This window comes from Hoplias malabaricus, chromosome 1 (assembly GCF_029633855.1).
Source record: "Hoplias malabaricus isolate fHopMal1 chromosome 1, fHopMal1.hap1, whole genome shotgun sequence".
In the NCBI taxonomy this organism is placed as follows: domain Eukaryota; kingdom Metazoa; phylum Chordata; class Actinopteri; order Characiformes; family Erythrinidae; genus Hoplias; species Hoplias malabaricus.
In genome coordinates, this window is record NC_089800.1 from 65,206,560 (window position 1) to 65,233,694 (window position 27,135).

The following is a 27,135-nucleotide window of genomic DNA, read 5'->3' on the forward strand; positions in this document are numbered from 1 at the left end:
GCATTTTCACAGTCTATGTGAAAATTAATCTTACGTGGATGTTCAATAACAACACCTCCAGAGAGTTCGTATATTCCATCAGCAAGATTTTGATTTCCCGCATCCATCTGCTCATCATCCACATTCGTGTGTTTGGCATTAATTCCAAAGGGTTGATCAGTTATCACGTGGTTCAAATTCATTCATCAGTGCTGAAATCATTAGCTCTTGGTCGTTTTCACACTCATCACCCGATAGCTCATGATCCGTAATTGGACTTAAATTGTCATATATAGAAGTTCCCGCAACTGTTTCTGAACAGGTGACGATCTCTGATGTGTTAACAACAACACTTCTCTGAGGAAAGTTTGCAGGATCTCTACAAGTGTTTAATACAATCACGCTGGCCCTCGATGGACGAACCTAATCCACACATATAACATCGTCATCAGTATCTGAGCCCTCTGTTTCGCTTCCATGTTTGTAGGTTGCCATGTTCACGTCAACTCTCTCCAACTCAAAATCTCTAAACATATGTGTTTGTGGTCCTCAGCACTATGAACCCTCAAAAACCATGGGGCTTTTTAAAGGCAGTGTCAGTTTTTTTGTTTTTTTTTTAATTAATGTTAGTTAAAAATAACTAAATAACATAAAAAAATAAAATATATAATAATAATATTATAAATAAAAACTAAATAAATAAAATAATAAATAGTTGCCATAACATATGGAAAAGCACATACAAACAGATAATGTACTGCTGGGAAGATTTTTGGAATGCTAGGAAGCCCTTCATGACCCTATCAGATACCAGTCACACACTAGTTCCCAGTAAGGGAGCTGGTGAAAGTCAACCCCTCCAACACATGTGCGGTGATGTCTAGCACTATGTTGTCACATAAAATTTCTTAAATGCTGTTTATAACATTTTCTACTATCATTATGATGTCATATAAAATTCCTTAAATGAAATTCCTACCAATGTTTTCTACTAGCATTAACAATGACATCATATATAAGGACGTCACAAAAGAGAGGGGGACTCCTTGCCCTCAAATGTTCAGCCTTGTCTCAACACCTGTTGTGCTGCCACATAAAAATAAGCCCCCAACCGTCCCTACAACAGCCTAACAAGTCCAAACATGTCTTATGTTGGGTTTTCAGTTTCTTATTTTACATTTATTTAAATTACATTCTTACCAATATATTTCCATTAACATACAAGGATGACTTTGTCTGGGAAAAAAAAATAAGTAAAATGTGAACCCTATTACAACAAGTCTTAAACAACCCAAAAGAAAAACAGTGGGCCGACTGTAACACATTCACTTCATTAAATTACATTAACACTACTGCATTAAAGATAACATTGTGTGGAAAATAACATACATCCCCAAAAGGACAACACCCCCCTCTCATACAAATCCTGTGATCCATACGTTTCTAAGAATACACAAACATCTCATACATGTGTGATGTCATGGGGAAAAAATTCCATACATTCCTAAGAACACACCCACCTCATACACAATGTGTGACATCATGGGAGAAAATTCCATACATTCCTAAATACCCTCCATTCATCCGGTGATGACATCCCCTGGGAAAAATTCACGCCATCAATCATTTTGACATAAAGTGGTGACATATACTACTAAAAGACATCTAATATTCATAGGAATTGCAAAATCTTAAACAATGATTCAATTTGTGCTTGATTCCTTACTGATATTTCATTTCAAACAGTGTAATGAATGATTGAGGAAGGCTGTGGTGGAAGCTTTTTGTGCTTTACTTTGAATGCAGATAGTCAAGCGTTCGAATCCTATGGCTGTTTAGTTTGGTGTGTTTCATGCGTGACCTATTCATCCCAAAATTAAAAGAGTGCAATGAAAAAGTGTCCATGCATGTTCTACAAGTGAAGCAACCTGTTAATGATTGACCTTGGAACTAGACCACCTAGGTTAAAATCCCACAGATGTTTAAGTGGCTAAACTGGAATGTCAAAACTTTTCTCATTAAAGGTTATTTTACAAATTGAACATGGAATGAAGTACATTTTTCATGGAATTACTTCAAAAATTGCTACTCTGAAATGATGAATGCAGTGAAACGCCAAAAATGCAAGTATTGCTACCTGACAGTTGGCTTTGTAACTAAATGGTCTTGGATTCAAATCCAGCAGCTGGTTGATGTGCTGAATTGAAGCACTTTCAGTGCAAAATGTCAGATGTTGAAAATTTCACAAGTGTATCCAAATCAGAAAAAAAAATTAAGTTAAAGCAAAAATAGTTGAAATGAAACCCATGGTGCCAAGTAATGCCATATCTTGCTTGGCCCCCTGTAATTGCCGCTTGCAGCTATATGTTTTTTTTATATATATATATATCAGATATAAACCACTAATACAACAGCCTGATTGGTTTCTCAGGAATTTGACATAAAGCAGCTGTTCTATGAATGTGTCCTCTTCATCCACTTGGTTAAAGTGTCCATGGAAAAGTCCTTGATGAGCTGGCTGGGATAAGTGTAAATCTCTGGAGCAGCCAAGAGTTGAACTGACACAAAAACAGTTGTATTTCAAAAAAAACCCTCATCATTCTTTATTAAATGTCCCCAGATTTTGCTCCTCCACAGAAAATGCCCAGACAAAATCCGACACGAATAAAACTGTATCTCAGCGTGTTAAATATTCTTAAATTTACTCAATATATCAAAAAGTTCTCATTTTGATGTTGATGAAATATATTATATGATTATTCAGTTTATTTCCACACAGTTGAACCTGTCTTATTCCATTTACAGATCATTTGGCTTGTATTCAAGTAAACTTTTTTAAAATAAGAAAAATAAATCTGCATTAGATTTGATTGCCAATATGTCATACGGTCTGCAAGAGAAATAACTTTTTTTTTCAGCAGAGTAAATCACTTTATGAAATATATGAAAAACAAATGTTAGATATTTACTAGATTTAATTTGATCTGCCTTGTTAAGGGATCATTTTTTGAGTGCAGACTGTCTCATTCTGAAAGTCATCTCGTGGTAACTATTTTTTATTAGTCGTAGATCTTAGGTTTGTGTCCAAAGAAAAGCTGGGTTACGGAGCACTTGGGCCAGTCTCTGGTTGAAAGGACCATAGAATGTCTGGAGCATTTGCCTGGTTAGGGGCAACATGGGACCAAGGTTACGATTGGCTGGACGCCTGGTGTTGGATGCAGGGCTTTTAGTGATGTCCACTTCCTTCTGACGGGTCACTGGACCTGCATAATCAAAGATTATACACTACTGAGATTTATAACAAAAAATCATTCCTTATTTACTTTAATTAAAAATGAAAAAGAATGAAGTCACATGCCCTCTATGTGTGCTGTATTCAGCTCCTTGTTTTCATTGCCAGGATGTCCATGTGTTTATATTAGTCCCACCCTGTGGAAACTTTGACCTCCCACATTGTGTTCTGCCCTTCCCAATAGACAAGTTGGTTTTGTTACATTGTACATATTTGATCCAGCAAGTGCTGGTTTCACCCTACAATTTAATGAGGGCACTAAAGTACTTTGTTTTTAAACATTTCTTCATTTACCAGCTTCTTATGCCTTTCCAGTTCCACCTTAAATGGCTAAACTCCTTGTATTGGTTCCACCTTAAATTGTTAAACATGCTGAACTGTCTATTTCATAATTTCACTGGACTGCATTTTAACTTCTAAAGTGGCCTTCTGATAATGATGCAGCATTTTTATTCCCTTTGTAGTGAGCTACTGTGTAGTTTGGGATAAAGCCGAAGTAAAAGTGGGAATTGCATTTGTTTAAAGACTAGCGTTTACTATAGTAACATGACAAAAAAACAAGACAACAAGTGTGTGAGACTTGAGAGAGGTGTTATATTTTATCCTTCCTCATTTTTAATCCTTGTGATTGTTAAAACACTGAAAAAAGTTGTATATAAAATTATGTTCACTGTTCACTAATGATTCACTTAGGGTGGCATTATATGGTTATAGTTACCAATTTAAAGTTAAAATAAATGTGCTCTGAAGCAGGTTTCATGTCTGCTATTTTGGATTGGACCATAAAAAGAAGGTGTAAAAGCAACCTAAGTGCTGCCGAAGGACTCCAACATGACTCTGAACTGGTGTATCTTCTCCTCGATGTAGGAGTAAATTGATGGCTAACTAACATTTCTTGTCTTTTTTCAAGAGTGACTGGCTGGAGCAGGCATTATTAAATTTGTTCCTTTGTTTGACAGGAAGTGGGAGATGTTGCTGAATATAAAGAGCTGGTACTGACACAATGTTGTATAATGCACCTTTAAAAAGGAGCAGTCAGTCAGTCATTTTCTCCACTGACCTTTTTTCACATTATGAAAAAAACTGGCTGACACTTTGTGGATGCAACTGAATGTTTCAAAGATACTAAACTATTTTACAAATGGGCATGGGTAGGACCCACTCTACAGGGCATAAACAAGTTGATTCAGAGAACACAAAGCAGTTTGTGAGGTGCATTTTATAGAAAAATTAAAGTTTAAAATATAAAAAGTATAAAGTAAAGTATTTTTAAGAGTATTGCTAAAAACAGAGACAAGATATGAAAACTCATCCAAATCTTTTATGTAGGCAGTGTACAATGTTTATAATCTTCATCTTGTTTGCCTTGTGCTTTGCTGCTACTTTTGTGTGTTTCATAACGACCAAACTCTTCAAAAGTTTCAAAGCCTATGCCCATAGACATGTTTTAGAAAAATACTTAGTTAAGAAGTAACAAACCTAAATGTAGAAATTCAAAGACTCTGTGCATAGTAAGCTTCCTGTTTTTGGCGTGATCCTCCAGTCTCAGGACTAAAATCTGCTTTCGGCTAAAAATGTTGAACCAGTCGAGGAGATAGACCACGTACAGGCCCACCTGCAGCCTCACCTGCACAGAAACACACACACAAACACAAGCACCTAAATCAGAACAGCAGGCTCTCAGACGAAAACCACTAAACAACAATCAGCTCCCTGCTGTCTGCACAACCAGCTTCAAAGTGTCCAAACTTTTTCTGAGTTGTCAAAAGTCACAACAAGAACACTGCACAAAATGTACATAACATACACATTCAAATGTATTTTTCTGATATCACGAACCATCATCCCCTAAAAATTTGCTTTATGTCCAAATGTAAATGTAGTTTCTGCTATTTTGATTTTGCACACACAGTTTGCATAATATACATAGAGAGGCGTGACGTATGAAGCAGCCACATGAGCCTATGGTCACCATAACCAGTGCCCAAAAAAGACCCTACAGAACTGGGACGTGGAGCAGTGTTCTCTGAAGTGATGAAGATCATTTCAGAAAAATTGACATTGTAGGATTTTGGAACGAATGTTAATATCTGGCAAGGACCATACCACCTCTGGAGTGTAAAGTCTTCCTAGAAAATTAGAAATTATTAGTACAGGAAAAAGAAACACACTCCTGATTATTGCCCTTCATTTTAGAAGATATGGCAGATGAGTAGGTGTCCACAAACATTAAGCCACTAAAGTATCTTTATGCCTTTTTCCATTTCATAAAACATTTCTAATGCTTATGCTGGTTTTTATATCAGTGACGTAATTAATTACCACAAAAGTGACTTAAGAACTCATGTATTATGTACGTTAATAAGTTTTAAGTTATTTTGTTTTGTAATGTATAATTGTAACACAAAATTAACATTTTTGCCCACTTTTTTGTCACTTCATGGTAACTGTTGTGTAGAATTATAAATCACAATTGTCAATTTTTTTAAAGAAACATTTATTAAGGAAATTTAAATATTAACTAACGTTCACTAACATAAATCACCATGTTTAAATCATCAACACCTAAACTCTCACATACTTTAGACTACAATATTGTCCACAAGAACAGAAAAAATCAATGCACAGGCTTTTGCAGTGCTTTTTCCTTCATGGGACTGATTACAAATGCGGAAAATAAAATCTTCTCACTTTTTCAAACTACTTCATTTTTAAGTTATTTACTGTTGAATAAAATCTGAATTAAAAACTGTCAATTGTAATTATACACAACATAAAATGACCATAAAATTACAAGAAGAGTGTTTGAATTTTAAATTACAATTACACCTAATGAAATGTTTTGTATAATAAACACTATTTAAGAACTTGTCATTGCAGTAATAGCAAAAACAGAAATATAAAATAATAGCTTTCCCTCCTTATATTTCCTGGCTAAAAGACAATAATGCCACACATTAGACCTTTACATTTAAAAGCACTGAAAAACCTTTATACTTTAAAACAAAGTTTTAGTGAACAGTTTGTCTTTATATACACCTTATTTTTTCTGTTTCTATTAAACTGAAAAAAGAAAGAAGTGTGACTAATCCCTGATGTTGCCCCTAGCTCTCACAGCTGTTTGTCCCCCAGATGGAAGCAGATCTGGGGAACAAGAAGCATAACTCTCCCCACCCTACACACCTCTCCAAAATATCTAATGTTCTATCCTGCACCTGGGTATTCTGTTTATAGATACAGAGATATATCACAGTCCAGATAAAATGACTAATACCAGGCCTGAGGAGACACCTACATATAACGTCTGAGGTGTTCTAGCAAATAATACTGCTTTATTTCAACATGTTTTCTTTCAGGACCTGAACTGTCTTTCAGCTTCATTTTCTTTAGACTCAGACCTAGGATTAAGCTGAAGGTTAGGAAGACCCAGGAGAACGCTCAAGAATCTTTACCAAATTACCAGCAGAGTGTTTCAACAGCTCTCAAAAACAACACAACACTGAGCTTAGAGCTGTGTGTTGCTCTTAAATGAGGACAGATTCAGGTGTCTCAAATTGGCCCAATTATGTGTCTCCCTCTAGTGACAAGAGTAAAATATCACAGAAAAAATCATTTGAATCATCAATGTTAACTTTAAAGGAACATAATTATGAGATAATCCGTTTTTCAGTGCATGTTAACATTAATTTGAGGATTTGAAGCTCCCACCAACCCACAAACTTTTTTTGTTGGTTGTTTGTTGTGAACTAAATTCTGTTTGTTGTGAACTAAATCTTAAAAGAAAATGGAATTTAAATGAGTCATTCTGAATTTGTGCTTTACCTTATGTAGAGTGCTAAGACTTTACAACTGTCCTACTCTACAATCACAGGACTAGACATGCGTTTATGTGAAAGCTCAAAGACAAGGTTAAATTATTCAAAACAAACACAATGAGAGTGGAGAAATAAGTGTACTGATTAAATACGAGAAACACAAGAAAGGAAAAGAAAGAGAACTGAGCAAAAATGGTTAAAAACCAGACACACCCACAGCTGTAGCTCATTCTCATTTAAAGGAAAAGTCACAGAAACTGGTTGTTCTGAGTAGGGCTGTTTAAAGAGGTTAAGGACCATGCTGTATTGTCTCATTTAATATGTATATGTTTCATAATGTACTTTTCTGAGACTTTTCTTCAGATGGTGAAATAAAATTTGTAGTAATTGATTTATTCAGCTGTTCAACAATATTGTACTCACAGACATGGCATTATTGAGCGTAGTGTTGTAGACACAGGATCTCAAGGATCTCTCAGAAAGACAAACATCAAACAGCTGCAGAGACTCAAGCACTCGCTCGTGGAAGTCTTCCACTGTTTTATTTGCCATTCCAAAGTACAGATAGTCTGAATATAACCTACACAAACACATAAGCAATAAAACACTTAAACATACATTATGTATTTAGAGTTAGACACAGAACATTAACAAAACATTCATTCCAAAATCGTGTGTGTTCTGGAGTCAGAAACAGAGAAAGTACTTTTCAGGTACATTTTTGTTCAGCTAAGGTTCAAACAACATAAATATACCCTCAAAAGTTAAATAATAGTCTCAGGTTCCAATTGTGCACCTTTAAGGATTTACTACTTTTATTTTTCCTAGGAAAATTTAAATTAGTTTCATAATACAATTTTTTGAAGAGAGGGATTTTTTTTCTATCTGAAAGGACAGGTGGTACAATGACAGGTGGTAGATTTCTATCTGACCATGTAGAAGAAACATTTGGCCAACTGTTTTGCTTCCACTCTAGAATATTTTATTTCCACTGTCCCGTTCCATGATGGCCAGAGGCGGCAGTATAATCTCACTAATGGAATCATACGTTTACTTAAACTATGAGGAAAATATACTAAATCACCCTCAGAAAACTAACTTATTATTAATGTCCCATAATAATAAATCCAGATTTTTTAGTTGAATCACTAAATTTTAAAATGAAGAAATACTAAAATAAATTACCGTTCCGCGGGATCTCTGAGCATCACTATGAACTTGGCATCTGGTTGGACTGCATGGATAAAATCCTGCACCAAAAAAGGAGGCTCCAAAGTTGTGCCATTGTCATAGAAATAAACCCATGCGTTGTTGTCCCACATAGTGGAGGCACTGGCCTCACCTGTCAATCAGATACAGAGATACAAAGATATAGTGTCCTTCCCCCTAGAATTCATTAAAATGACCCTTTTAAATGTATTATCATTGGCGTAGGTTTTTAATTTTGCTTGATCATTTACTTTTTATCGAGCAGATACAGTCATTTATTTCATGATCAAGAGTTAATGAATTTGAAGACTTCCACTTGCCTTTGAAAGTGTTTTTGTTTGATGTTCTATAAATCTATTAAGTGTCATTACAGCAAGATTACATTTTCTGATAGGGATAATGGTACACAGAACTGTATCTGACAACAAGCTTTTGTTCCGAAGATTCACAGATTCTGATTCTCCAAATCTGACTATATTTCAGACTCATCAATAAAATGAGTTGTAGTTTTACCAATGATAATATCTGTTCTGATGTTTTCTCTGGAGGAATTGGTGAGCAGATCTTGGATTTGATAAGCCACCTGATCAAACAGGTCCAGATAATCTTTCAGAGGATATGGATTATGGAATCCCTCACTCAACCTGATAATACCTGAAAGAGAAAAAAAGGAATAATAATTCATTCATTATCTGTAACCGCTTATCCAGTTCAGCGTCACGGTGGGTCCAGAGCCTACCCAGAATCATTGGGCGCAAGGGCAGGAACACACCCTGGAGGGGGTGCCAGTCCTTCATAGGGCAACACACACTCACACCTACTTTTTTGATTTGCCAATCCACCAACGTGTGATTTTGGACTATGGGAGTAAACCAAAGCACCCAGAGGAAACCCACGCAGACACGGAGAGAACACACCAAACTCCTCACAGACAGTCACCCGAAGTGGGACTTGAACCCACAGCCTCCAGGTCCCTAGAGCTGTGTGACTGCAACACCTACATGATGCGCCACCATGCCGCCCAAGGAATAATCAAAAGAAGTCAAATACTAAAATGAGGGCTACTACTCCTCAGTAAGTATTTCATCATCTGAGCTAAGAGGAAGAAATTAACAATGATATTGTTAATGATAAGAAATTAACAAATATATTTGCACAATACAAAATGTTTGTAGACACTTATGTTCACGGAAACAGCTTTAATCTCTAAAGGAATGGATAAAATGAAAGTGCTCCTAAAAAACCTAGCACCATTGATTTTACTACACTCTACCAAGCCTCAGACTCACCGAATCTCTTCCTGGTCCACCAGTGAGGCTCTTTCATGGTGGTGAACCGGATTTGAGGGTGCAGCCGGAGCCGATCGTACAGATCCGTGGTGCCGCACTTTGGCTGACCGATGATGTAGAAATATGGCAGGCAGCGTAGACGGTAGTGTCTGTCCTCAAGATGGAGAAGATGCTTCTGAAACCCCCTTTGAAGGTGATTATACACTGCCTTGAAGCGTTTAGAGTACAGAGCATACAGATTCCTACCATAGGGGTCCACTGAGCTGTTTTGTGTATACTCCTCATACCAGCAGGGATTTTTGAGGTTTGGGAGAAACTGACCAGGGATTTCAGAGAATATCTGTGAGGGAAGAAGATATGTGTGGTTTTACAGTGGAATCGTTAAAGTGTGATGTTTCAGCAAAAAAGTACTAATTTTCACCCAGTTTCCTTCCAAACTGAATTAACGCCAACTCCATCTATCAGCTAGGACTCCCCAAATCACACAATGCTCAAACTGGGAAGGTGAATGTAGCCTCTGAGACATGTGAAGCCAGCCATGTTTCTTTTCTAACTGCTACTAACACAGTGCCAGTGAACAGCTCACCATGCCTGGAGGGGAATCTATTTTGTCAGCTGTTAGTCACCTGCAGTGGCCCACAATTTGCTGGATGATGGCAGAGGTTCCCATTTCTCTTCAAGACAGTGTACTCAGTGCTAGCCATCACAAATGTCTGTCAACTGATGTGGCAGATATGGGCAGATGTTAAAACTCCAGCAGATAATGCATAGCATTATATTAACATCATTTCAAAAAGAAGTCCTGGCTGATATCACATATCTCAGAGAAAGCATGTGCCTGTCTTCACCCACCCCAGGTGGTGGCATTGTGTGTGAATGGGGAGTCTAAAAATAATTAAACAAATAGATTATAGAAGGGTTGAGACACCTAACAATCAACAGCGTTTAGAATTACTTGGATAGAAAGAGCAAGAAAATGCAACCAACTCCTTAAACTGAACTGCAGGCATGAAGAAATGTAGACCAACGTGATGTGAAAAATTCAAGTGACACAAATATTTAATAAAAATCTCCAGGTTTACTAAACTGAATAAACTTACATGAGGTTCTCTCTCCCTCAGTTCCGTTAGATCAGGCACTTTTCTTGGATGGAACTCCATTTTGGAAACAATGTTCCTCAACACCTCCTCCACTATGGCATAGTCTCCTGAAGACAGGTTTAATGGCTGGGACATGTGTCTGAAATGATGTGGGGACAGTGTAAAGAGGAGTCCTTTCTGCTGTCTCGTCAAGATGTAGGAAACCATGATGAGAAAGGTTGCTAAAAGACCAAAAAGGAAGCTGAAGACTTTGACTTTTCGTAAATATCCAAGGGTCCAGGAACCACGTGGCTGGGATGGACCCTTGTTTTCATTCAGCAGGGTCAGTGGCCTTGACCGTTTATTTCCTAGACTTAAAAATACAGGCCTTTTTTTGTAGTCCTCCATTCCGTTCTTGGGACTGGTGAAGAGGCCATGTTTGTAGTTCATTGTGGTCTTACCTTATGACTACCATAAGCAAATGGTTTATTTCATTTTGCACATGTTTCTTGTGGGACCAGTTTACACTATGTGTATGTACATATGTTGACCATTGGACGTTTTTACTCTCTTTATGTCTGTGTTATCTCTGGATGTAATTACCGTTGCAAACATAAAACATTGTATGTAAATACTGTTTATTTTTATATTTATACATAATATTTTAAGTCATGCTCTCTTGTTGTGTGTTTAATTGTAAGGTCAATTAATATATTGGTAAAGTCATATACGGAATATTTAGGCTTTGACTTTAATCACCAAGGCTTCACTGATGGAAAATGGGACAAATCCCGAAAAGAAAAATGGGACTCCTGGAAAAATAGCCAGTAAGTTACACTGATATTAACATCTCATCCAGCAAGGGTTCTCCTGAGCCAGTGTTTATAATGGGATGTCTGTGGCTAGTGGAGAGGCTTTAAGGAATGAGTGGCAAAGTTGGTGAAAGCAGAAAGGTCTCAAAATCCCCAAACCAATCCAGATTTGTGTGGAATCAGAGCATTTCTTCTCAGTTTTTGAGGTCCTTATTAAGCCTCAGATGACAGTATGGTGTGTTCCTGTAATTAAAAAAAAAATCACTAAACTGAGCTATAAATACATCAAAAAGGCTGTTAACACTGGATTATTGATCTGACCAATATCTTTTCTTGGTTTACCATAAATGGAGCATGGCTGCCTCTCAGAATTCTGCATCTGTCTCACTTTCAGGGCATGGGGACATATGTTAGATTGTTATTTAAAAGAGAACCACATAATATCTACTACCAAAAAATAGTAAAACATATTTATTATGACCTACACTGATCAATCATAATATTATGACCACCTCCTTGTTTCACTCTGGAGTGGACCCAGCAGTGCTGCTTGCGTTTTTAAACACTGTGTTCATTTACTGTCCACTCTGTTAGACACAACCACTTCACTGGTCCACCTTGTAGTCTGAGACAGTAGCTAAGGGGGAGCACTAAGGGGTTTAAATACTGGAGCAGCTCTACTGTGTCTGATCAGAAAAGGCACAGCAAACATTAACACAACACCACATCAGTGTCACTGCAGTGCTAAGAATGTTCCACCACCCAAATCATACCTGCTCTGTGGTGGTCCTGTGGGGGTCCTGGCCATTGATCAAGAGGCTGGTAGGAGGCTAAGAATTTATGCAAAGCAATAGCTGGAGTAGAGTCTGTAATTGTAAAAGTACAACGTGCTCCTGTCTGGTCAGTGGAGCTGAGAGAATGGACAGAGAATGTAGAAACAAGAAGGTGGCCATAAGGTTATTTGTGATTGTTGTAGTTGTTGTAGATTTAATACAAAATCTCTGATACGTCCAGGTCATTGGGTGTCATAAAAACAGCTGTTTCATAACATGATCAAATCTGTTTAATATTTTTGAAAAAATATTGGGAGCTGTTAACAGGAGCAATCCATTAAGAAATGACAGCCGCGGAACACAGTTAATTGAGAACAGAGGAGACCAGCTGCTAGCAACCAGATACTTTCCATATTCTCTCATTTCCCCTTCTCTCTCTCTCTCTCTCTCTCTCTCTGTCTAGAAGAGGGTGGTATGACAAAGAAAAGAGCAAATCTGGATTGTAGCAAAACAAAGCAACCTAAACAGAAACACCCTGTTCCAGTAAGACAAAAATGAAATGTTGATACATTTGTTCCTTTATGAGAATCCCTAGTGTGATTAAACTCTGCTGTATCTACTCTAATCAATCAACATCTTAATGAGTTTGAATTAAACATGTATATTTGTTAATCGGTGGAATTCTTCTTTGTCTTCATAATTTCCTCCTTCCCAACACTCTACCACAAAAATAATCAAATCACAGTATGAATCAGCAGTTAATAAAAACAAGATTTGTGAGACAGAGGGGACAGACTGAAGTAAATTGAGAGAGACATTTTAATCAGCTGTTCTATTTTTTCACAGAATTAGTCATGAATATAATAATATTTACAAAACATTTTTCTGCATTAGACGTTAAAATACAAATATCTGTTTGGTTTTATTTATTTATATTTATTTATATTTATTTATTTATTTGGGGGGGGGGGTTGAAGGAAAAAGCGATTCAAGACAACAAAAGAACGCTAAAAGGCCAAGACATTTACGTCTGAACATGAAATGTTCAGAAAAAAATACTGAGAAAAGAAAAATACTGGCATCTGCTCAGTTCAGATAGATATTAATATGTTATTAATATTAATATTAATAGATATTAATATTTCAATATCTTGAAAGTCTAAGAAATCTTTAATCCTGACCACAGCCAGGTTTAAAAAGAATTTAAAAAAATACTTTTATTAACAACTGTTATTAAAAACTAAAAGTAAACAGGACCTCCTGCAAATGCAGTATCTCACTTTCTCTTTCTCTGTCTCTCTGGCGTTGGTAAAATGGCCCACCTCCTCACCCATAACCCTCCATGAAGCGAGCCAGTACAAATATCTGTTAAATTTTATAACAGAATTGCCAGTTAATGTTTTGCACCAAGTGTATTTTTGAGCCATCCAAGGAAACGTGCTATCCTTAGTAGCACTGTGTGATAGTGGAAGACCTATCTAAAAGGTGGAATAGGACATGAATACATATATGCAAAATATTCAAAGGAAATCAACAATTTTGAATAATAGTATTTTGGGCCTGGTCATCTGTATTCCCAATATGTTTATCTATGGTCATGAGTGGGCCAAAACATGAATGAAACAATGAATTTCCATCAGAGGTGATTGCTCTAAGACTGCAAGGAAAGCTCAGCTTCCTCTAAAATAAAAAAAAAAAATAAGTGATCAAATATGTATTGATGTGTGTACATGTCATTGAATAAATATTCACTACAACGTGATCAACTTTTGTTCAGAATCAGCTTCTTATCACCGGTAAAGACTCGGTTTTCCTCTCAATCATTCCCGCAGCCTCACAGTGCTTTAAACAATGAGGACGCTGAGCATCCACAGAGTTCAATAGCGAAGCAGCGAAGTGCAGCAAAACGAGACGAGTCATTGGATAAATGCTGGGCTTTGTCCCGCCCATCGGACGCTCAGTGACTCTGGGGGTCTATGGGGCAGTGGGCTGGCCTCGGCTGGCCCGGAGACTCAGCTTCTGCATGATGATTGGATGATCTGTCTGAGGCTGAATCCCTTTTTGATTGACAGCGAAATGAGCGAATCAGCGATCCTTTGGTGTAAAGATCCGTGGGACTTTCTTAATCCTCTTAGCGCCATTTTTTTTTTTGTTAAAAACGACTAGCGACAAATCCAGCTTCTATTCCTGGTGGGTTTTTTTGTAGCTGCTTGTGTTTGGAGACTGACTTCTATCGCAGTTTCTAGCAGGTGCTGCTGAGCCCCTCCACCGTCACAAAGCACTCACAGGCGGACACACTTCACATGGGCCAAGGCCGTTTAAGCAGCCTAGCTCTGCTGTACATTGAGAGGGCACTAGTCAAGTCCCTGGAAAAGACGCCTTGTTGGTACGACAGGGTCACAGATCATTTTCTTGAAAAGGAACGGAGGGTAGAATTTACGTATAAATAAACCGACACATTTTATGATGTAGGCCGAAATTGAGCTTCCCCTCCTTGAAAGACCCGCATCCGTCACTGATTTCCATCCTCGAAATTCCTCCTTAGCACACTCACAACTTGGCTGCTTTTCATTTATTTGGCTCCCCTGAACTAAACGCCCCTTTGGGATCCCAGTGAAGAACAGTACTTTATCTCATCATATGAGGCCTGTTATTCATTGCTCAGTTGCAGTTAAACATCTTAACTGTGTTATTCAGACATTTGACTTCACAATGTACATACAACACTCTACAGAAGATAACATAAAACAGAAATATAATAAGTCCAGGAATATCATCTATGCCTCCTCACTGTTTCCTTGGAGATCTCAGTAAAGTCTCACACTGGGTTCAGATTTGCTGAGATACTATTTCATTTCTCAGTTCTGTAAGTCAGATGTTACAAATATATTTCTATATAATATAATTATTGTTAATCTGGACACAACTGTCCTAAATCTCAGATCTGTCTGATATTGTTTCTGTTGTTTTAGAAGAATCTTTCTGAGGCAATAGAAACCATAATTCGAGCAATAGCACCCAGGGTATAATGTATAGCCTGACTCATGCTCTTATTGTCAACATTCATTTAGTCGAGAAGGATCACTTAGTGCACATGCGGCTGTGATGCATTATGTATATCTGATATTGCATTTATTCATTAAAGTAAGTGCTCAGAAAACGATTCTGCATTAAAAGCCTTCACTGAGAGAGGAAGAGAGACTCGAATGAGACAGGGAAGAAAGTGAAAGGAAGGTACCTCTGTTCCCATGGAGATGAAGCCGGTCAGACCTTGCTAAGGGAAATGGATTTGAGGCTTTGTTTGTATTGATGAGAAATGACATTTCCAAAGCTTTCTGGACATCTGCTCATCCAACATTTCTTCTGAACAGAAGGGTTTGCTGCCCTTTGCAGCTGTAACAATCGGTGCTCTCTTGGGCAGACTTTACAATAGATGTTGGAACATTGCTGTGAGCATTTGATGGCAGCCACATAAGCATTACTGAGGTGAGTACTTAAGCTTGATAAATAGTTCTGTTACTCCAGCTCATCCCAAATGTACTGGATGGAGCTCCATCATACCATAGAACACAGTTTCACTGCTTATATTTAAAACCTCTCTAGGTTAGAATTTCCATTGGGTATGGGGAAACTTAGGCTCATGAGCAGCTGCTCCAGAGCAACTCAGTTCACTGCATGCTTTACTGTGATGATTATACAATCTGTGTGCGCGCATAATAACATGTAAAACATACACACAAAACCCACCTGGTTGGAAAAAAACACAATTACATAGTTTCCTCAGTTTGTTCAGATCTAGAACTACAGCATTAAGACCAGTACTATTTTTCTGTCCATACATTTATTAATTCTGTCCCTACATTTATACAGCCTATCAATGTTAGGAGAATTGGATTATATGCATTCATTCACTGTATTCCCACTGTTTACACAGTTGTTCCTTAAATCTAGGGTCAGGCATTTGGACTTGGGGTTTGGCTCATGCCCATGGTTTAACACAGAATCTGGTGTGTGTGTGCATGCGTGCGTGTGTGTGTGTGTGTGTGTGTTTGTGCGTGTGAGGTGCTAGTGGTACCATGAGCCATGAATCATGAGGGATTAAAGAATGAGGAAGACTGTTGGGAAATGCCAGTGATGTGGAGCATGGGTCACAACTAGCACTAGAGCTGCCCTGTCAAACAGCACACTCCAAAGGGATGGTATGAACATTCTGGGCAAATGTAAAACCTATATGAAGGTAACATTTAAATGTGTGTGTGTGTGTGTGTGTGTGTGTCTGTAGGTTATACTCTGAAAAATGCAAAACAATTTGGGCAAAATATCAGTGATTTTGTCAGACCAGTAGTGCAAGTTTGATTTAAACAGGGATTTTTCCTATAAATTACAATCATAAATGAAAACATAAGATCATAGCAACTGATAAAATGGCCAAAATAAAAAAGCTAAATACATTCAAGCTTATTGTTACAAAAACAGCTTGTTAAAACAGGCACACACAAAACTGCAAGCATTTCTTTTCTTGGTCACACCACCAGAAACTCTCAGACATAAGCAAAAATCCTGCTAATTATCTGTTTGTAAGTGTTTATCTTTGCAGGCCCCACTGGAACATACTGTTCAGAAATACTGACTTTTGGCCAAATTTTGACAAGCAAAACACTTTCCAGTGCAGAGCACCATTAATAATAAATATTGACTTTATGCCAAAGTATGCACCTAAATTACAGGATGCTGGTATTTTGGAGGTAAAATAAACCAGATTGAACATCTTTAAACTCTAATTAGACACTTTGAAAATGTTATAAAGAGCAGCATACTGATGATGAATTCTAATGGTATAGATTAATATATAAATATATTTCAGCACCGATTATCCATTTCTTTTTTTGATATTACACTGATTTAAATGCAAAGGCAATAGGGTTTCCCTTGGTAAACTACTTAATACTGGTCACTTAATACATTAATATGGTGTAGAAAAGAATTTCCTGTCACAAAAATTCAAAAGCCAGAACCCAAGGTATCCACAAACATTTAAATGTTGTCCTTTCCATTAAAGAAAAATCAAGAAATAAATCTGCCAAAGCCCCAGAGTCCAAAAACAACAAGTAGGTTTGTTTGAAATGAGACCATGCACAGTAATGAGGAAGACTATTCTCATACAACATCAAACCATATCTACGTTATTATTAAATGCCAAATAAGTGGGTTTTTTTAAAGGCCAATGTATTTTATTTTCTCCTACATAGTCCCATATTTATTTGGCCTCTTCATCTCTTTAGTTCTACTAGCAGTTTTTGACTGATATTCACTATATATATAAAACACTTCTTATGCTGAGTGAAATCAGCTAATTTAATGTTTGACAACTGTGGACATGTGTGTATGATCTCCATAGAAAAGAAGTGACAGAGAGAATTGAAGTCTGATGCAGCTGCACATGAGCCTTAGGTCACCATTCTAAGTGACAAGTGTGGGTTAGAGGAGTATAAAGCCACCCTAGCATTGGGCTGTTGGGCAGCAGAACAGAGCCCTCTGCGATAATGGGTCTCTGTTATAGACACTGTTCTTGCAAACTGTAAATATCCTCCATTTCAGAATTAACACTGACTGAACAACTGTACAAAACTAGCCCACATTCAGAAGCAAGAAAAAGATGATGTCATACTACATTGTAAACCCAAATAAAGGCAGAACACAGACACATTACTCAATGTGAATTTAAAGTTTGTGTGCTGAAACATTTCTAAATGTATGGCTGAGTTTGAGGCTGGCCAGGCAGACTGAGGCCAGTCATTTTTCATTGGTCACATCCCCTCTGACAGGAGGTGAAGGGATGAGGCGATGTGGACTGACACCAGCAGCACAGAAAGCCTCCAGAGTGACATTTCAATTAAAAGCAGTCACACTCAGTGCCTCTGTAATCATAGCTCTCCTCCATGTTCCCACAGATGGCATTTGCATGAGGAAAAGCCTCTGTGGGGTAACAGAAAGCATTAGAAATTTTATTTATAGAATGAAGAAGAAAATAACGGCCCCATTATGTCTAGCAGCTCTTTAGTTTGTGGAATCGTTCTCTTACAGAACCATCAGCTCATATTAGAAATACTAGTTAAAACTGTCATCTTTTTTTATTATTTTATCACATGTAAATGTATTCAGCATTTTGGTTATATGACTGAGAAATTGCAGCATATATTTACACTATATGAAGGACTTGCGCCCCCTCCAGGGTGTATTCCTGCCTTGCGCCCAATGATTCCAGGTAGGCTCTGGACCCACCGCGACCCTGAATTGGATAAGCGGTTACAGATAATGAATGAATGAATTAATTAATTTACATTATATCTGATAAAAAAGCCTCATGAATTGTCTGGAAGTTATAACACTTAGAAGTGTATTGTTGGTGGTAAAAAATTATATATTTATTTGCTTGTTTTGAATCTGATGCCAGCAACATGTTACATGTGTGTGTGTGTGTGTGTGTGTGTGTGTGTGTGTGTGTGTGTGTTGCCCTGTGAAGGACTGGTGCCCAGTTACAGATAATGAATGAATGCATGTATGAATGGCAGCAGGTCAGTGATACGATTGGGTTTAAAATAGAGAGAGTCTTAGCATGCAAAAAGTAATGCATGCAACAATTCAAGAATAACATGTCTCGACCACAGCATTATACACTGTCCTTTCCTACCTTTTTAAATCTTATTTTTCTAGTACAGACTACACCCATAAAGGATGAAATGGGAAAGTAAACACAGAAGTCTTTTGGGGAGGAGTTCAGGGTGGCTTATGAATGTGTATGAAGCTGGAGTAGGTAGCTGAATAGGTAAATAAAAGGGATTAGCCAGTCCACAAATTAACTGCCTTTAATAAACCGGTGCATGACTGAGTGCCATGTGAGATGGTAGAGGAATAGCATTAGGTTGAGTAAACTGAACATCCTTTATTGATTATGATGATGACAGAAATTATAGCATGATTGGGAATGGTGTGACAGCTAATATGAATATTTAAAATGTCGCCACAATAAACAAGTAGTGCAACAAGATAGAATCAGAGTTGGTCTTAAGACTGCCAAGATCCTCGGGTCAGCGGAAGTGGATTAGCAGTGGCCCGAAAAGTCAAATACTATAGAGGGGCAGCATTAATGAATTGAGATGTCCTTAGTTGGCAGGGGTTCCATCATGGCACCTTTCAAAGTGGCATAGAAGGAATTGAGAAATGGAAGGGTAATCTAGAGGAATGACAGGTGAGGCAGAATAAGAAACCTCAAAAGGGCAGCTGACGGTCAGCACCGCAGGAACAGCAAGACAGAGAAAGCTTGTTGCACAGAAGCAAACTCTGAAAGAGACAAAATCAGAAAGGTTCTGAGGAGCTCAAGCATGGTGACAAGGTAGAAAGTTGACTCAAGATGGCAGAGATGCCTGGAAGGCAAGAAGCAGGTGCCAGAGGTGAGGCAGCATGTGAGAGGGTGAACTGAATTTGAGGTGGCATCAGGTGCCTGAAGTGCCAGGCAGGGCACTAGTCCAAAGCATTGCCTAAAGAACGAGCATGAACTGGAGGACAGGACGTATGATGCAGGAGAGACCACGAGCTGCGTAGTTGGAGGCAGGGAGCGGTGCAGCCACAAACTGAGGGATCGGGACAAAGGTCCGCAACATGAGAGAGGATGGGCTGTAAAGTAAGAGGTAGAATGCAGCAAAACCACAAGTGGGAGGGGAGTAGGATGAAAATCCACATCAGGGGATGAAGAGAGGGGTTTGGGATGATAAATGGTGGAGGCTGGGATGATAAAGAGAGGGTGCAAGGCAGGAACACACCCTGAAAGGGCACCAGTCCTTCACAGGGTGACACACACTCACACATTCACTCACACAATCACACCTATGGACACTTTTGAGTGGACAATCCACCTACCAACATGTGTTTTTGAACCGGGGGTGGGAACCTGAGCACCCAGAGGAAACGCACGCGGACACGGGGAGAACACACCAAAGTTCTCAAAGACAGCCACAAGGAGCAGGACTTGAACCTACAACCTCCAAGTCCCTGGAGCTATGTGACTGCGACTCTACCTGCTGCGAACCTTTAGCTTCAAATATTCACATTTAATTCCCATTAATTGCCAGGGTAAATATCCCAACTTTGAAAATTCCTGAAATTGTGCAACCCTAGTCAGGAGCCTACCCAGAATCACTGGGTGCAAGGCTGGAATACACCCTGGAGGGTGTATGGAAATCTAGAACAGTAACCTCACTAATGCTTTGCACTAAAATGTGTTTAAAGAACTCATCCCTTATCCTTCTGCTCACAAAGCACTGCCTCACATGAAAAGTTACACTCGCTATAAGAAAGTGCACATAAAAAAAAAAACAATAAACAGATAAGAGCTCTATAAATAGGCAGTGTGCTGCTGATAGCATTTGGACAAAAACAATGAGGACTCTCTCTCAATACAAAGAAGACCAAGAATGAACTTGTGTTCTCCAGTAGAACATTCTTGAGAAGTCACCTCACAAGACCCTGCAGTGAATGATGGGATTTCAGGTTATTTTTGTTGGCAAGTCATGAACCAATGCATGCTCATTATTCTGAGCGAGAATAATATCTGGGGACTTTAACCATTCTTGGTTTTTATGTTCTTGAGTATTGGAATGTAACTTAAGCAATGGAAGATGACCTCAAGCCAGAACACAAGAATGTAAGAAGACACAAGAACACATATTTAGGAACAGCCAAGGTTTTGCTCATCTGTCTGTGCATTTGTATCATGGAGCCAGATGTGACACTTTAACAAAAACATCTGGCAAATTTAGGTTCAATGCTGGGAACATGTGGGGACTTACATGGAGGGGGTAATAATTGAGTGTGAAACATCTAAATCTATCCAATATTTTATTAGGACAAAGTAAGGGGCACTGATGCATTTGTAAACATTGTCAAATACACAACATAAAAGGCAAACATTAATTTTAATTTTATAAAATGTAAAATTTACAGGAAGATGTACTCACAACTTGGAGATTGTGAACTACCCGAAGACCCGTTTGATCCAAACTGACTAGTCAAGTAAATCTAAATTTGTAAATCTAGGGCTGATGCAACAACTGCAATACAGTAATACCGCGTTATAAACAAGCCAACTGCAAGGAATGGCAAGAACCATCACCACAGCAATGTATACATGTTTTCCCTTTCATTGCATGGTCTTTCTTGTTTTACACTTTGGTGTTTGTGCGTGTGGGTGTGTGTGTGTGATAAATGTTAAATAAATTTTAAAAATAAGTTTAAAAAATAATAAAATAGTTTAGGAGTGTAATTTTGTCATCTGGACGGGTGAGTTTCAGCCTTCGTTTTATAAAATGGACCCAATGGCAGCAAATCTAGTCAAATGCAACGTCGACAGTTTGGGAGCATTTCAACTTTCAAACAAATGAAAAGGGAAAGCCAGGCAATTCAGGTGAGGCAACATGCAAAATCTGTACCAGAAACACGCACAAACACACATATACCCTGCCTCTCTTTTGCATTATTTTGCATGTGTCCAGAATAATGGCTCCAGGGGCCTAAAAAGGAAATTTCAATATTCTATAAAAATGTGACAAATTCTCTGGAAAATAAACAAAATGTATCTCTCTAAGAGGAGTGCAAACTTACCTAATATCTATAGAGTTCAGCAGCTATAAATGTGCAAAAAATATTCTCCTTCTTACGTTAATATGTTATTTTCTTGCTGTTTACATGCTACTGATTTACCTTTGTCCAACAGCAATTTCATGATGGAACCTGATTTTTATGACAGCAGTTTAAATTTCTGTCAAATATGATATTCAATACTGGACAGCATTATTCAAAATATTATTTTTGTGTTTCCTATGCAATTTATACAGCCTGCAACATGACAATGGTTTACATCTAAGGGTCTGTGGTAGCCTTGGTAGCAGGAGCGTATGTGTATCTTCACATATCATGATATTTGAGCAAGAGAATATGTCATGGTACATTCATTCATAATCTGTTATCACTTATTCAGTTCAGGGTTGTGGGGTTCACCCTGGAGGGGGCGCTAGTCCTTCACAGGGCAACACACACGGACACTTGAGTCGCTAATCCACCTACCAACGTGTGTTTTTGGACTGTGGGAGGAAACCGGAGCACCCGGAGGAAACCCACACAGACACAGGGAGAACACACCAACTCCTAACAGACAGTCACCCGGAGTGGGAATCAAACCCACAACCTCCAGGTCCCTGGAGTTGTGTGACTGTGACACTACCTGCTGCGCCACCGTGCCGCCCTATCATGTTACAGAGAAGCTATATTTCCTATTAAAATCTCTATGTTCTTAAAATCTCTATAACTTCTTCTTCTATAACTTATAACTTCTTACTCATATGGAGACCTATTTGGAAATATCAAGCCTTGTTCATTATCAGAGCCATAACTTCTCAAAGACACTTTATAGTACCTTATAGTGACTTTATTTCCAGCACCAGGGATAATGCAGGCAGAATTTTCTGAAAAGATTATGGTGACTGTGAGTGCGTTAAACCTAGATGTCAAGACAAGCTTGTTTTCTGTTCATTCAAGCAGCCCGAGCTCTCTTTCAATTACTGAGACAGAGTGACCTTTCTTACCCCTAAGAGAACCATGTCACCCAAGTGACACAACTTCTGGGGGGGAAAGCATCAAAAAAGAAAAATACTTCAGCAATCCACTCAAGTTCTTTCCCTTACTCTCATCAAACAAACAAAGCTTTTTCACTCCAGAGTCATGATAATGATGTGCTCCAAGTGACCAAACCACCCACACACCACCTACTTTTCAGCTATGTTTCAGCCACAAAATTAAATCAATACACCAAAACCATCACTGAGAAATTAATGCTTGGTAAATCAACTCCTACTGGTAACACTTGGCACAGAAGTGTCAAATGCATTTGTCAGCTATGTTTCCACAACTCTAATTAACAAAATTCTCCAAAACAGCTCTATTTGGTAAGCCAAGACTCGATTATCCACACATTGCTAACAAAGCACTGACCAATTCAAAGGGATACACTAGAGCACCTGCACAAAAGCCTAAGGGTAACATGCCTAATGTCATAAATGGGCTAGAGGAGTAAAAAGCCCCTTGCACTTGGTTGTGGAGCACTAACTGCATTTTTAGAAGTTACATAGCTCCATGCAATCCATTATGAATTTTTTGGGCCGTAAATCATCCTACATAACTTGACTAATACTTTTGCAACTATGGTCTCATATGTAGAGTAAAGCCTTCCCAGAAAATAAAAGAAAGGTGAATATCTGATCAATTATCTTGGTTTACATAAAATAACATAAAAATAAATAATCAAAAAATAAAAAATAAAATTCAGAGCCAACATCTGGTCATATTGTATATATTTTGGGTGTATGCTTTCATTTAAAAAATGGTAAAGATGCCATTTACTATCTGGCAGTTTTGACCTGAACTATATTTCAAATAATATATAGGTTAAATCACTTGTGTGGACAAGCTGCCTAGTGATACAATCGCTGCTCTTTATCCGAGGCAACATTAAACCAAACATGCAGAAGTACAAAGCATTAGTACTAAGCTTTTGCTTCAGATTTCAAAAACAACACTGTAAAAATAAAGTTAATCAAACATACACACACACACACTCAGACAAACATACTGAGTTCAGACCCAGGAGGGTTGTACATTGAGCCTGAGGTTAATCAGAACATCTGTCTACCTGACACTGGAGAGTCTCACATTCTCCCAGAGGGACATAAAGGTAATGTCAATACAGGAGTGTGACCCACAAGAGCTCAGCAAAGTCCTGCTTACATCACCACTCACTTACACAGCTTCTAACCATCTTCATCTTGTTATGAAGCAGCCATTATACTGACACCTATTGTAAACATGAAAACCCATTCTATGGAGTGGAAACTAGTTCATTCAGGAACAACAGTGCAGATTTATTCTTCATCTCCACAGAACTGCACTTTTTAGAAGATTTTTTTATATTACATTCATATATACTTTCATTTAAAGGAGTACACTACTAGTGTAATCACTTACTGAATCATATTCTATTCAGAATTACTCATTTGTCCAGTAAATGACTGAACCCATAAATTATTTGAGTCTCTGTGGGAGTCTAAACATTCTCAGGAAAAGGACTGGAATGTTAGTGGTAGTTTCTTTCTCTTAGTGTTAAGCAACCTAATCTAAACATGCTGTGAACCCAAAGTAGTATCCAACAGCTAGACAGTATGTTCAAAGCTTTGTACAAACTCCTTATAATCAGTGAAATCAGCAACTCTGATTATGTTGGATGAATCCAAGCGGTGAATCCCCAAACTGACCACAACTCATCCTAAACTGGATGGAGTTCCATTACTCCCCAAAAACTACAATTCCACTGCCCCACTGTCCAGTGTTAGGAGACTTTATACTTCTCTAGCCAATTGAGCATAGTGACTCGACGCTTATGTGCTGTTGCTCCACACCTTAAGTAGCAGAATTTACTGTAAAGAATGTCTAAAAACCTTTTTTCAAAAAAGACAACCTATGAAGGAAATAAATCTATAGTGTGATCTGACATTTGATGCCATGGTGGTGTGTGTGTGTGGGTGCGCGCACATGTACTGAAAAGGCTGGCTGTCAGGCTCAAAATGTTGCCTCAGCTCTAGGCTCTAATGAAGCTACTCAGAACTCAGGCAGGACCCACGTCTTTGTGAGAAAAAGTCTCTGGCAGCCTGTTTCCTGTTCACACCTGATCTGCCAGCACTTACTCATCCATCCATCCATCCATCTCTGCCTCAGAGATCCCATCACAACAGCAATAACCACCACAAACTATATGCTGTGAGCAGCTTCACCTCACCATCCCAGCGTTATGGAGACTGTGGAGACTAGTTTAAAACTAGTTTTGGGTACAAATGCTAGTCCAAATCATCCCAAAGTTTAGCCCTATAGCTTACACTTAGCACTGAACATGGTGAACTTGAAGAATGTATGCAGCTGGATCAGAAAAAAGCCCCATGCATTCACTTCACATTTCTTAGAAAATGATACAACCCATCATGTGCCCATAATGTGTGAACCTGAAAGAAATTAGATTCACTCATAATAAGTGGTGTGTACAAACCTTTTGGACATAATTGTATCTGAGGTATCTCACACTGATTGAAAAGCAATTTAGTTTCTATAGAATCCAGTTTTACTAGAATTGAATATTTTACATCAAACTATGTGACTATTTACACATAACAAAACATAAAATTATGGCGATTAAATAAAATTAAAAAATACATTTTTTGTAGTAGGTCAATTTGTCTTCTAAGATGAGCTCAGCACAGAGCAAACACATTTGGAAGCAGTTTTAGACTAAAGAAAAAGACATTTTCATTAATTGTCTGTACCATTTATCCAGTTCAGTTGGGTCTATGTGGGTGCAAAGCCTATACCAGAATACACTTTTGCAAGGTGTGGAGAAGGCGCCAGTCCTTCCCAGGCCCAACTCAATAATATTTAATATATATACATATAAGCTAAGTACTGGAGATTAACTTAATATGTTTAAGTCTGAGAAATGTATCACGTTGATAAAAGCTTCATAATGATACAAGTCAAGACAGTTATCAAGTTGATCCACAGAAAACCACCCACTACACAATTCACTATAAAATAAATACTCAAATATTTTTGTTTAATTTCCAAACATTTTTCACTATACACTCAAATAATAGATTTACCATATGGCATAAGGGGATTTTCTAAAATTGTGTTTAATATATTTATGGTAAAAGTCCAGTAGGATATACATTTAGTTTTACCGTGTCCCGGGTTCGGTTAAAGCTAACGGTCCAGGCGAAATTATCGCGCGTGCCGCGGCTGCGCTGAACTTTCCAATGGGCTGCTCTCCTCTTCAAAATATAGACCCCACTCTCATCCTGTTACACACGTTTAACTCGTTCCTCTGAGTCGCTTTCGTTTCCCTCTCTCCTTTACATTTCTCCGAGTCTCTCTCTGTGTATGTGTGTATGGTTGGGGTGGTGTTCTCTCTCTCTCTCTCTCTCTCTCTCTCTCTCTCTCTCTCTGCGTCTGTGTGTGTGTGTGTGGGGATGTTTTCTCTTTCTCATTCTCTCTGTGTGTGTGTGTGTGTGTGTGTGTGTGTGTGTGTGTGTGTGGGGGTGGGGGGGGGGGGGTGGGTTCACTCTTTCTCTCTCACACACACACGCACAGCTAGGAGTTTTGAAGGCTGCGAGGATGCTCTCAAATCAGCTAAACACAACAAAATATCCAGTAAGAATATACTATCCAGCACACACTTTTAGTAAATAGTAGGTTATAATAATATCAAAGCCTCGTTTTGAATGTTTTAAAATGCAGAGTGAGATGACACATAAAATGTATGCTATATAGGAAAATTATTTACAAATTTTAATTTATAGAATTTTGCATTTAATCAAACATGTTAAAAATAACAGGGAATGTTACATTTTTATTTTAGCCTGAATTAAAATGGCTGGTCCAGTCTGGCAGCTTCTAATCTTTTGGTAAAGCTTCAGGCTAGATGTTCAGAATTGAATGGCATCCCCATAAACATTTGTGAGCTAGTATTTGACCTTTTACGTGGGCTTTGGCATAACATCCAGAAATTTCCAGAAATTAGAGACAAATACAAACGTTCTGACGGCATGCGGAGACACTAACTTTGTTCACAAGGGACGTATGTGATTTCAATTTCATCTGGTAGCCATGGCAGCGTCTTGTGTGTCTTGCACTACCCTCACCTCCCCTTGCACTCCAGCTCAGAATCCACACTAACAGAAACATGCACAAAATATACAAGAAGGAGAAAGTGTCGATGCATGTAAACTCACCTGCA

The 27,135-nt window shown here is 38.2% G+C and overlaps 1 protein-coding gene across 6 annotated transcripts; it reads right to left on the minus strand.

The window, feature by feature from the left end:
- Positions 1-779: 779 nt before the first annotated feature.
- Positions 780-26,260, minus strand: chst15 (carbohydrate (N-acetylgalactosamine 4-sulfate 6-O) sulfotransferase 15). 6 transcript variants are annotated; one of them, XM_066670732.1, is made up of 8 exons: positions 26,081-26,260; positions 10,685-11,718; positions 9,585-9,924; positions 8,809-8,949; positions 8,272-8,428; positions 7,510-7,666; positions 4,751-4,898; positions 780-3,242 (listed from the first exon to the last, which is right to left on the minus strand). In XM_066670732.1, the coding sequence occupies exons 2-8, from the start codon at positions 11,111-11,113 to the stop codon at positions 3,052-3,054; spliced, it is 1,563 nt and encodes a 520-aa protein (XP_066526829.1). In that variant the 5' UTR covers positions 11,114-11,718; positions 26,081-26,260; the 3' UTR covers positions 780-3,051. The 6 variants fall into 6 exon arrangements, with proteins under 6 accessions (XP_066526829.1, XP_066526819.1, XP_066526846.1 ...); XM_066670722.1 differs by having other exon boundaries at positions 10,685-12,385; XM_066670749.1 differs by having other exon boundaries at positions 26,069-26,260.
- Between the last annotated feature and the right edge of the window lie 875 nt (positions 26,261-27,135).

Coding starts and splice junctions, on each gene's coding strand:
- chst15 (XM_066670732.1), bottom strand. CDS start 11,113: ATGAACTACAAACATGGCCTCTTCACCAGTCCCAAGAACGGAATGGAG. Junction 9,925..10,684: donor TGAGGGAGAGAGAACCTCAT/GTAAGTTTATTC, acceptor CTTCCCTCACAG/ATATTCTCTGAAATCCCTGG. Junction 7,667..8,271: donor CTCAGAGATCCCGCGGAACG/GTAATTTATTTT, acceptor GTGTTTGTGTAG/GTTATATTCAGACTATCTGT.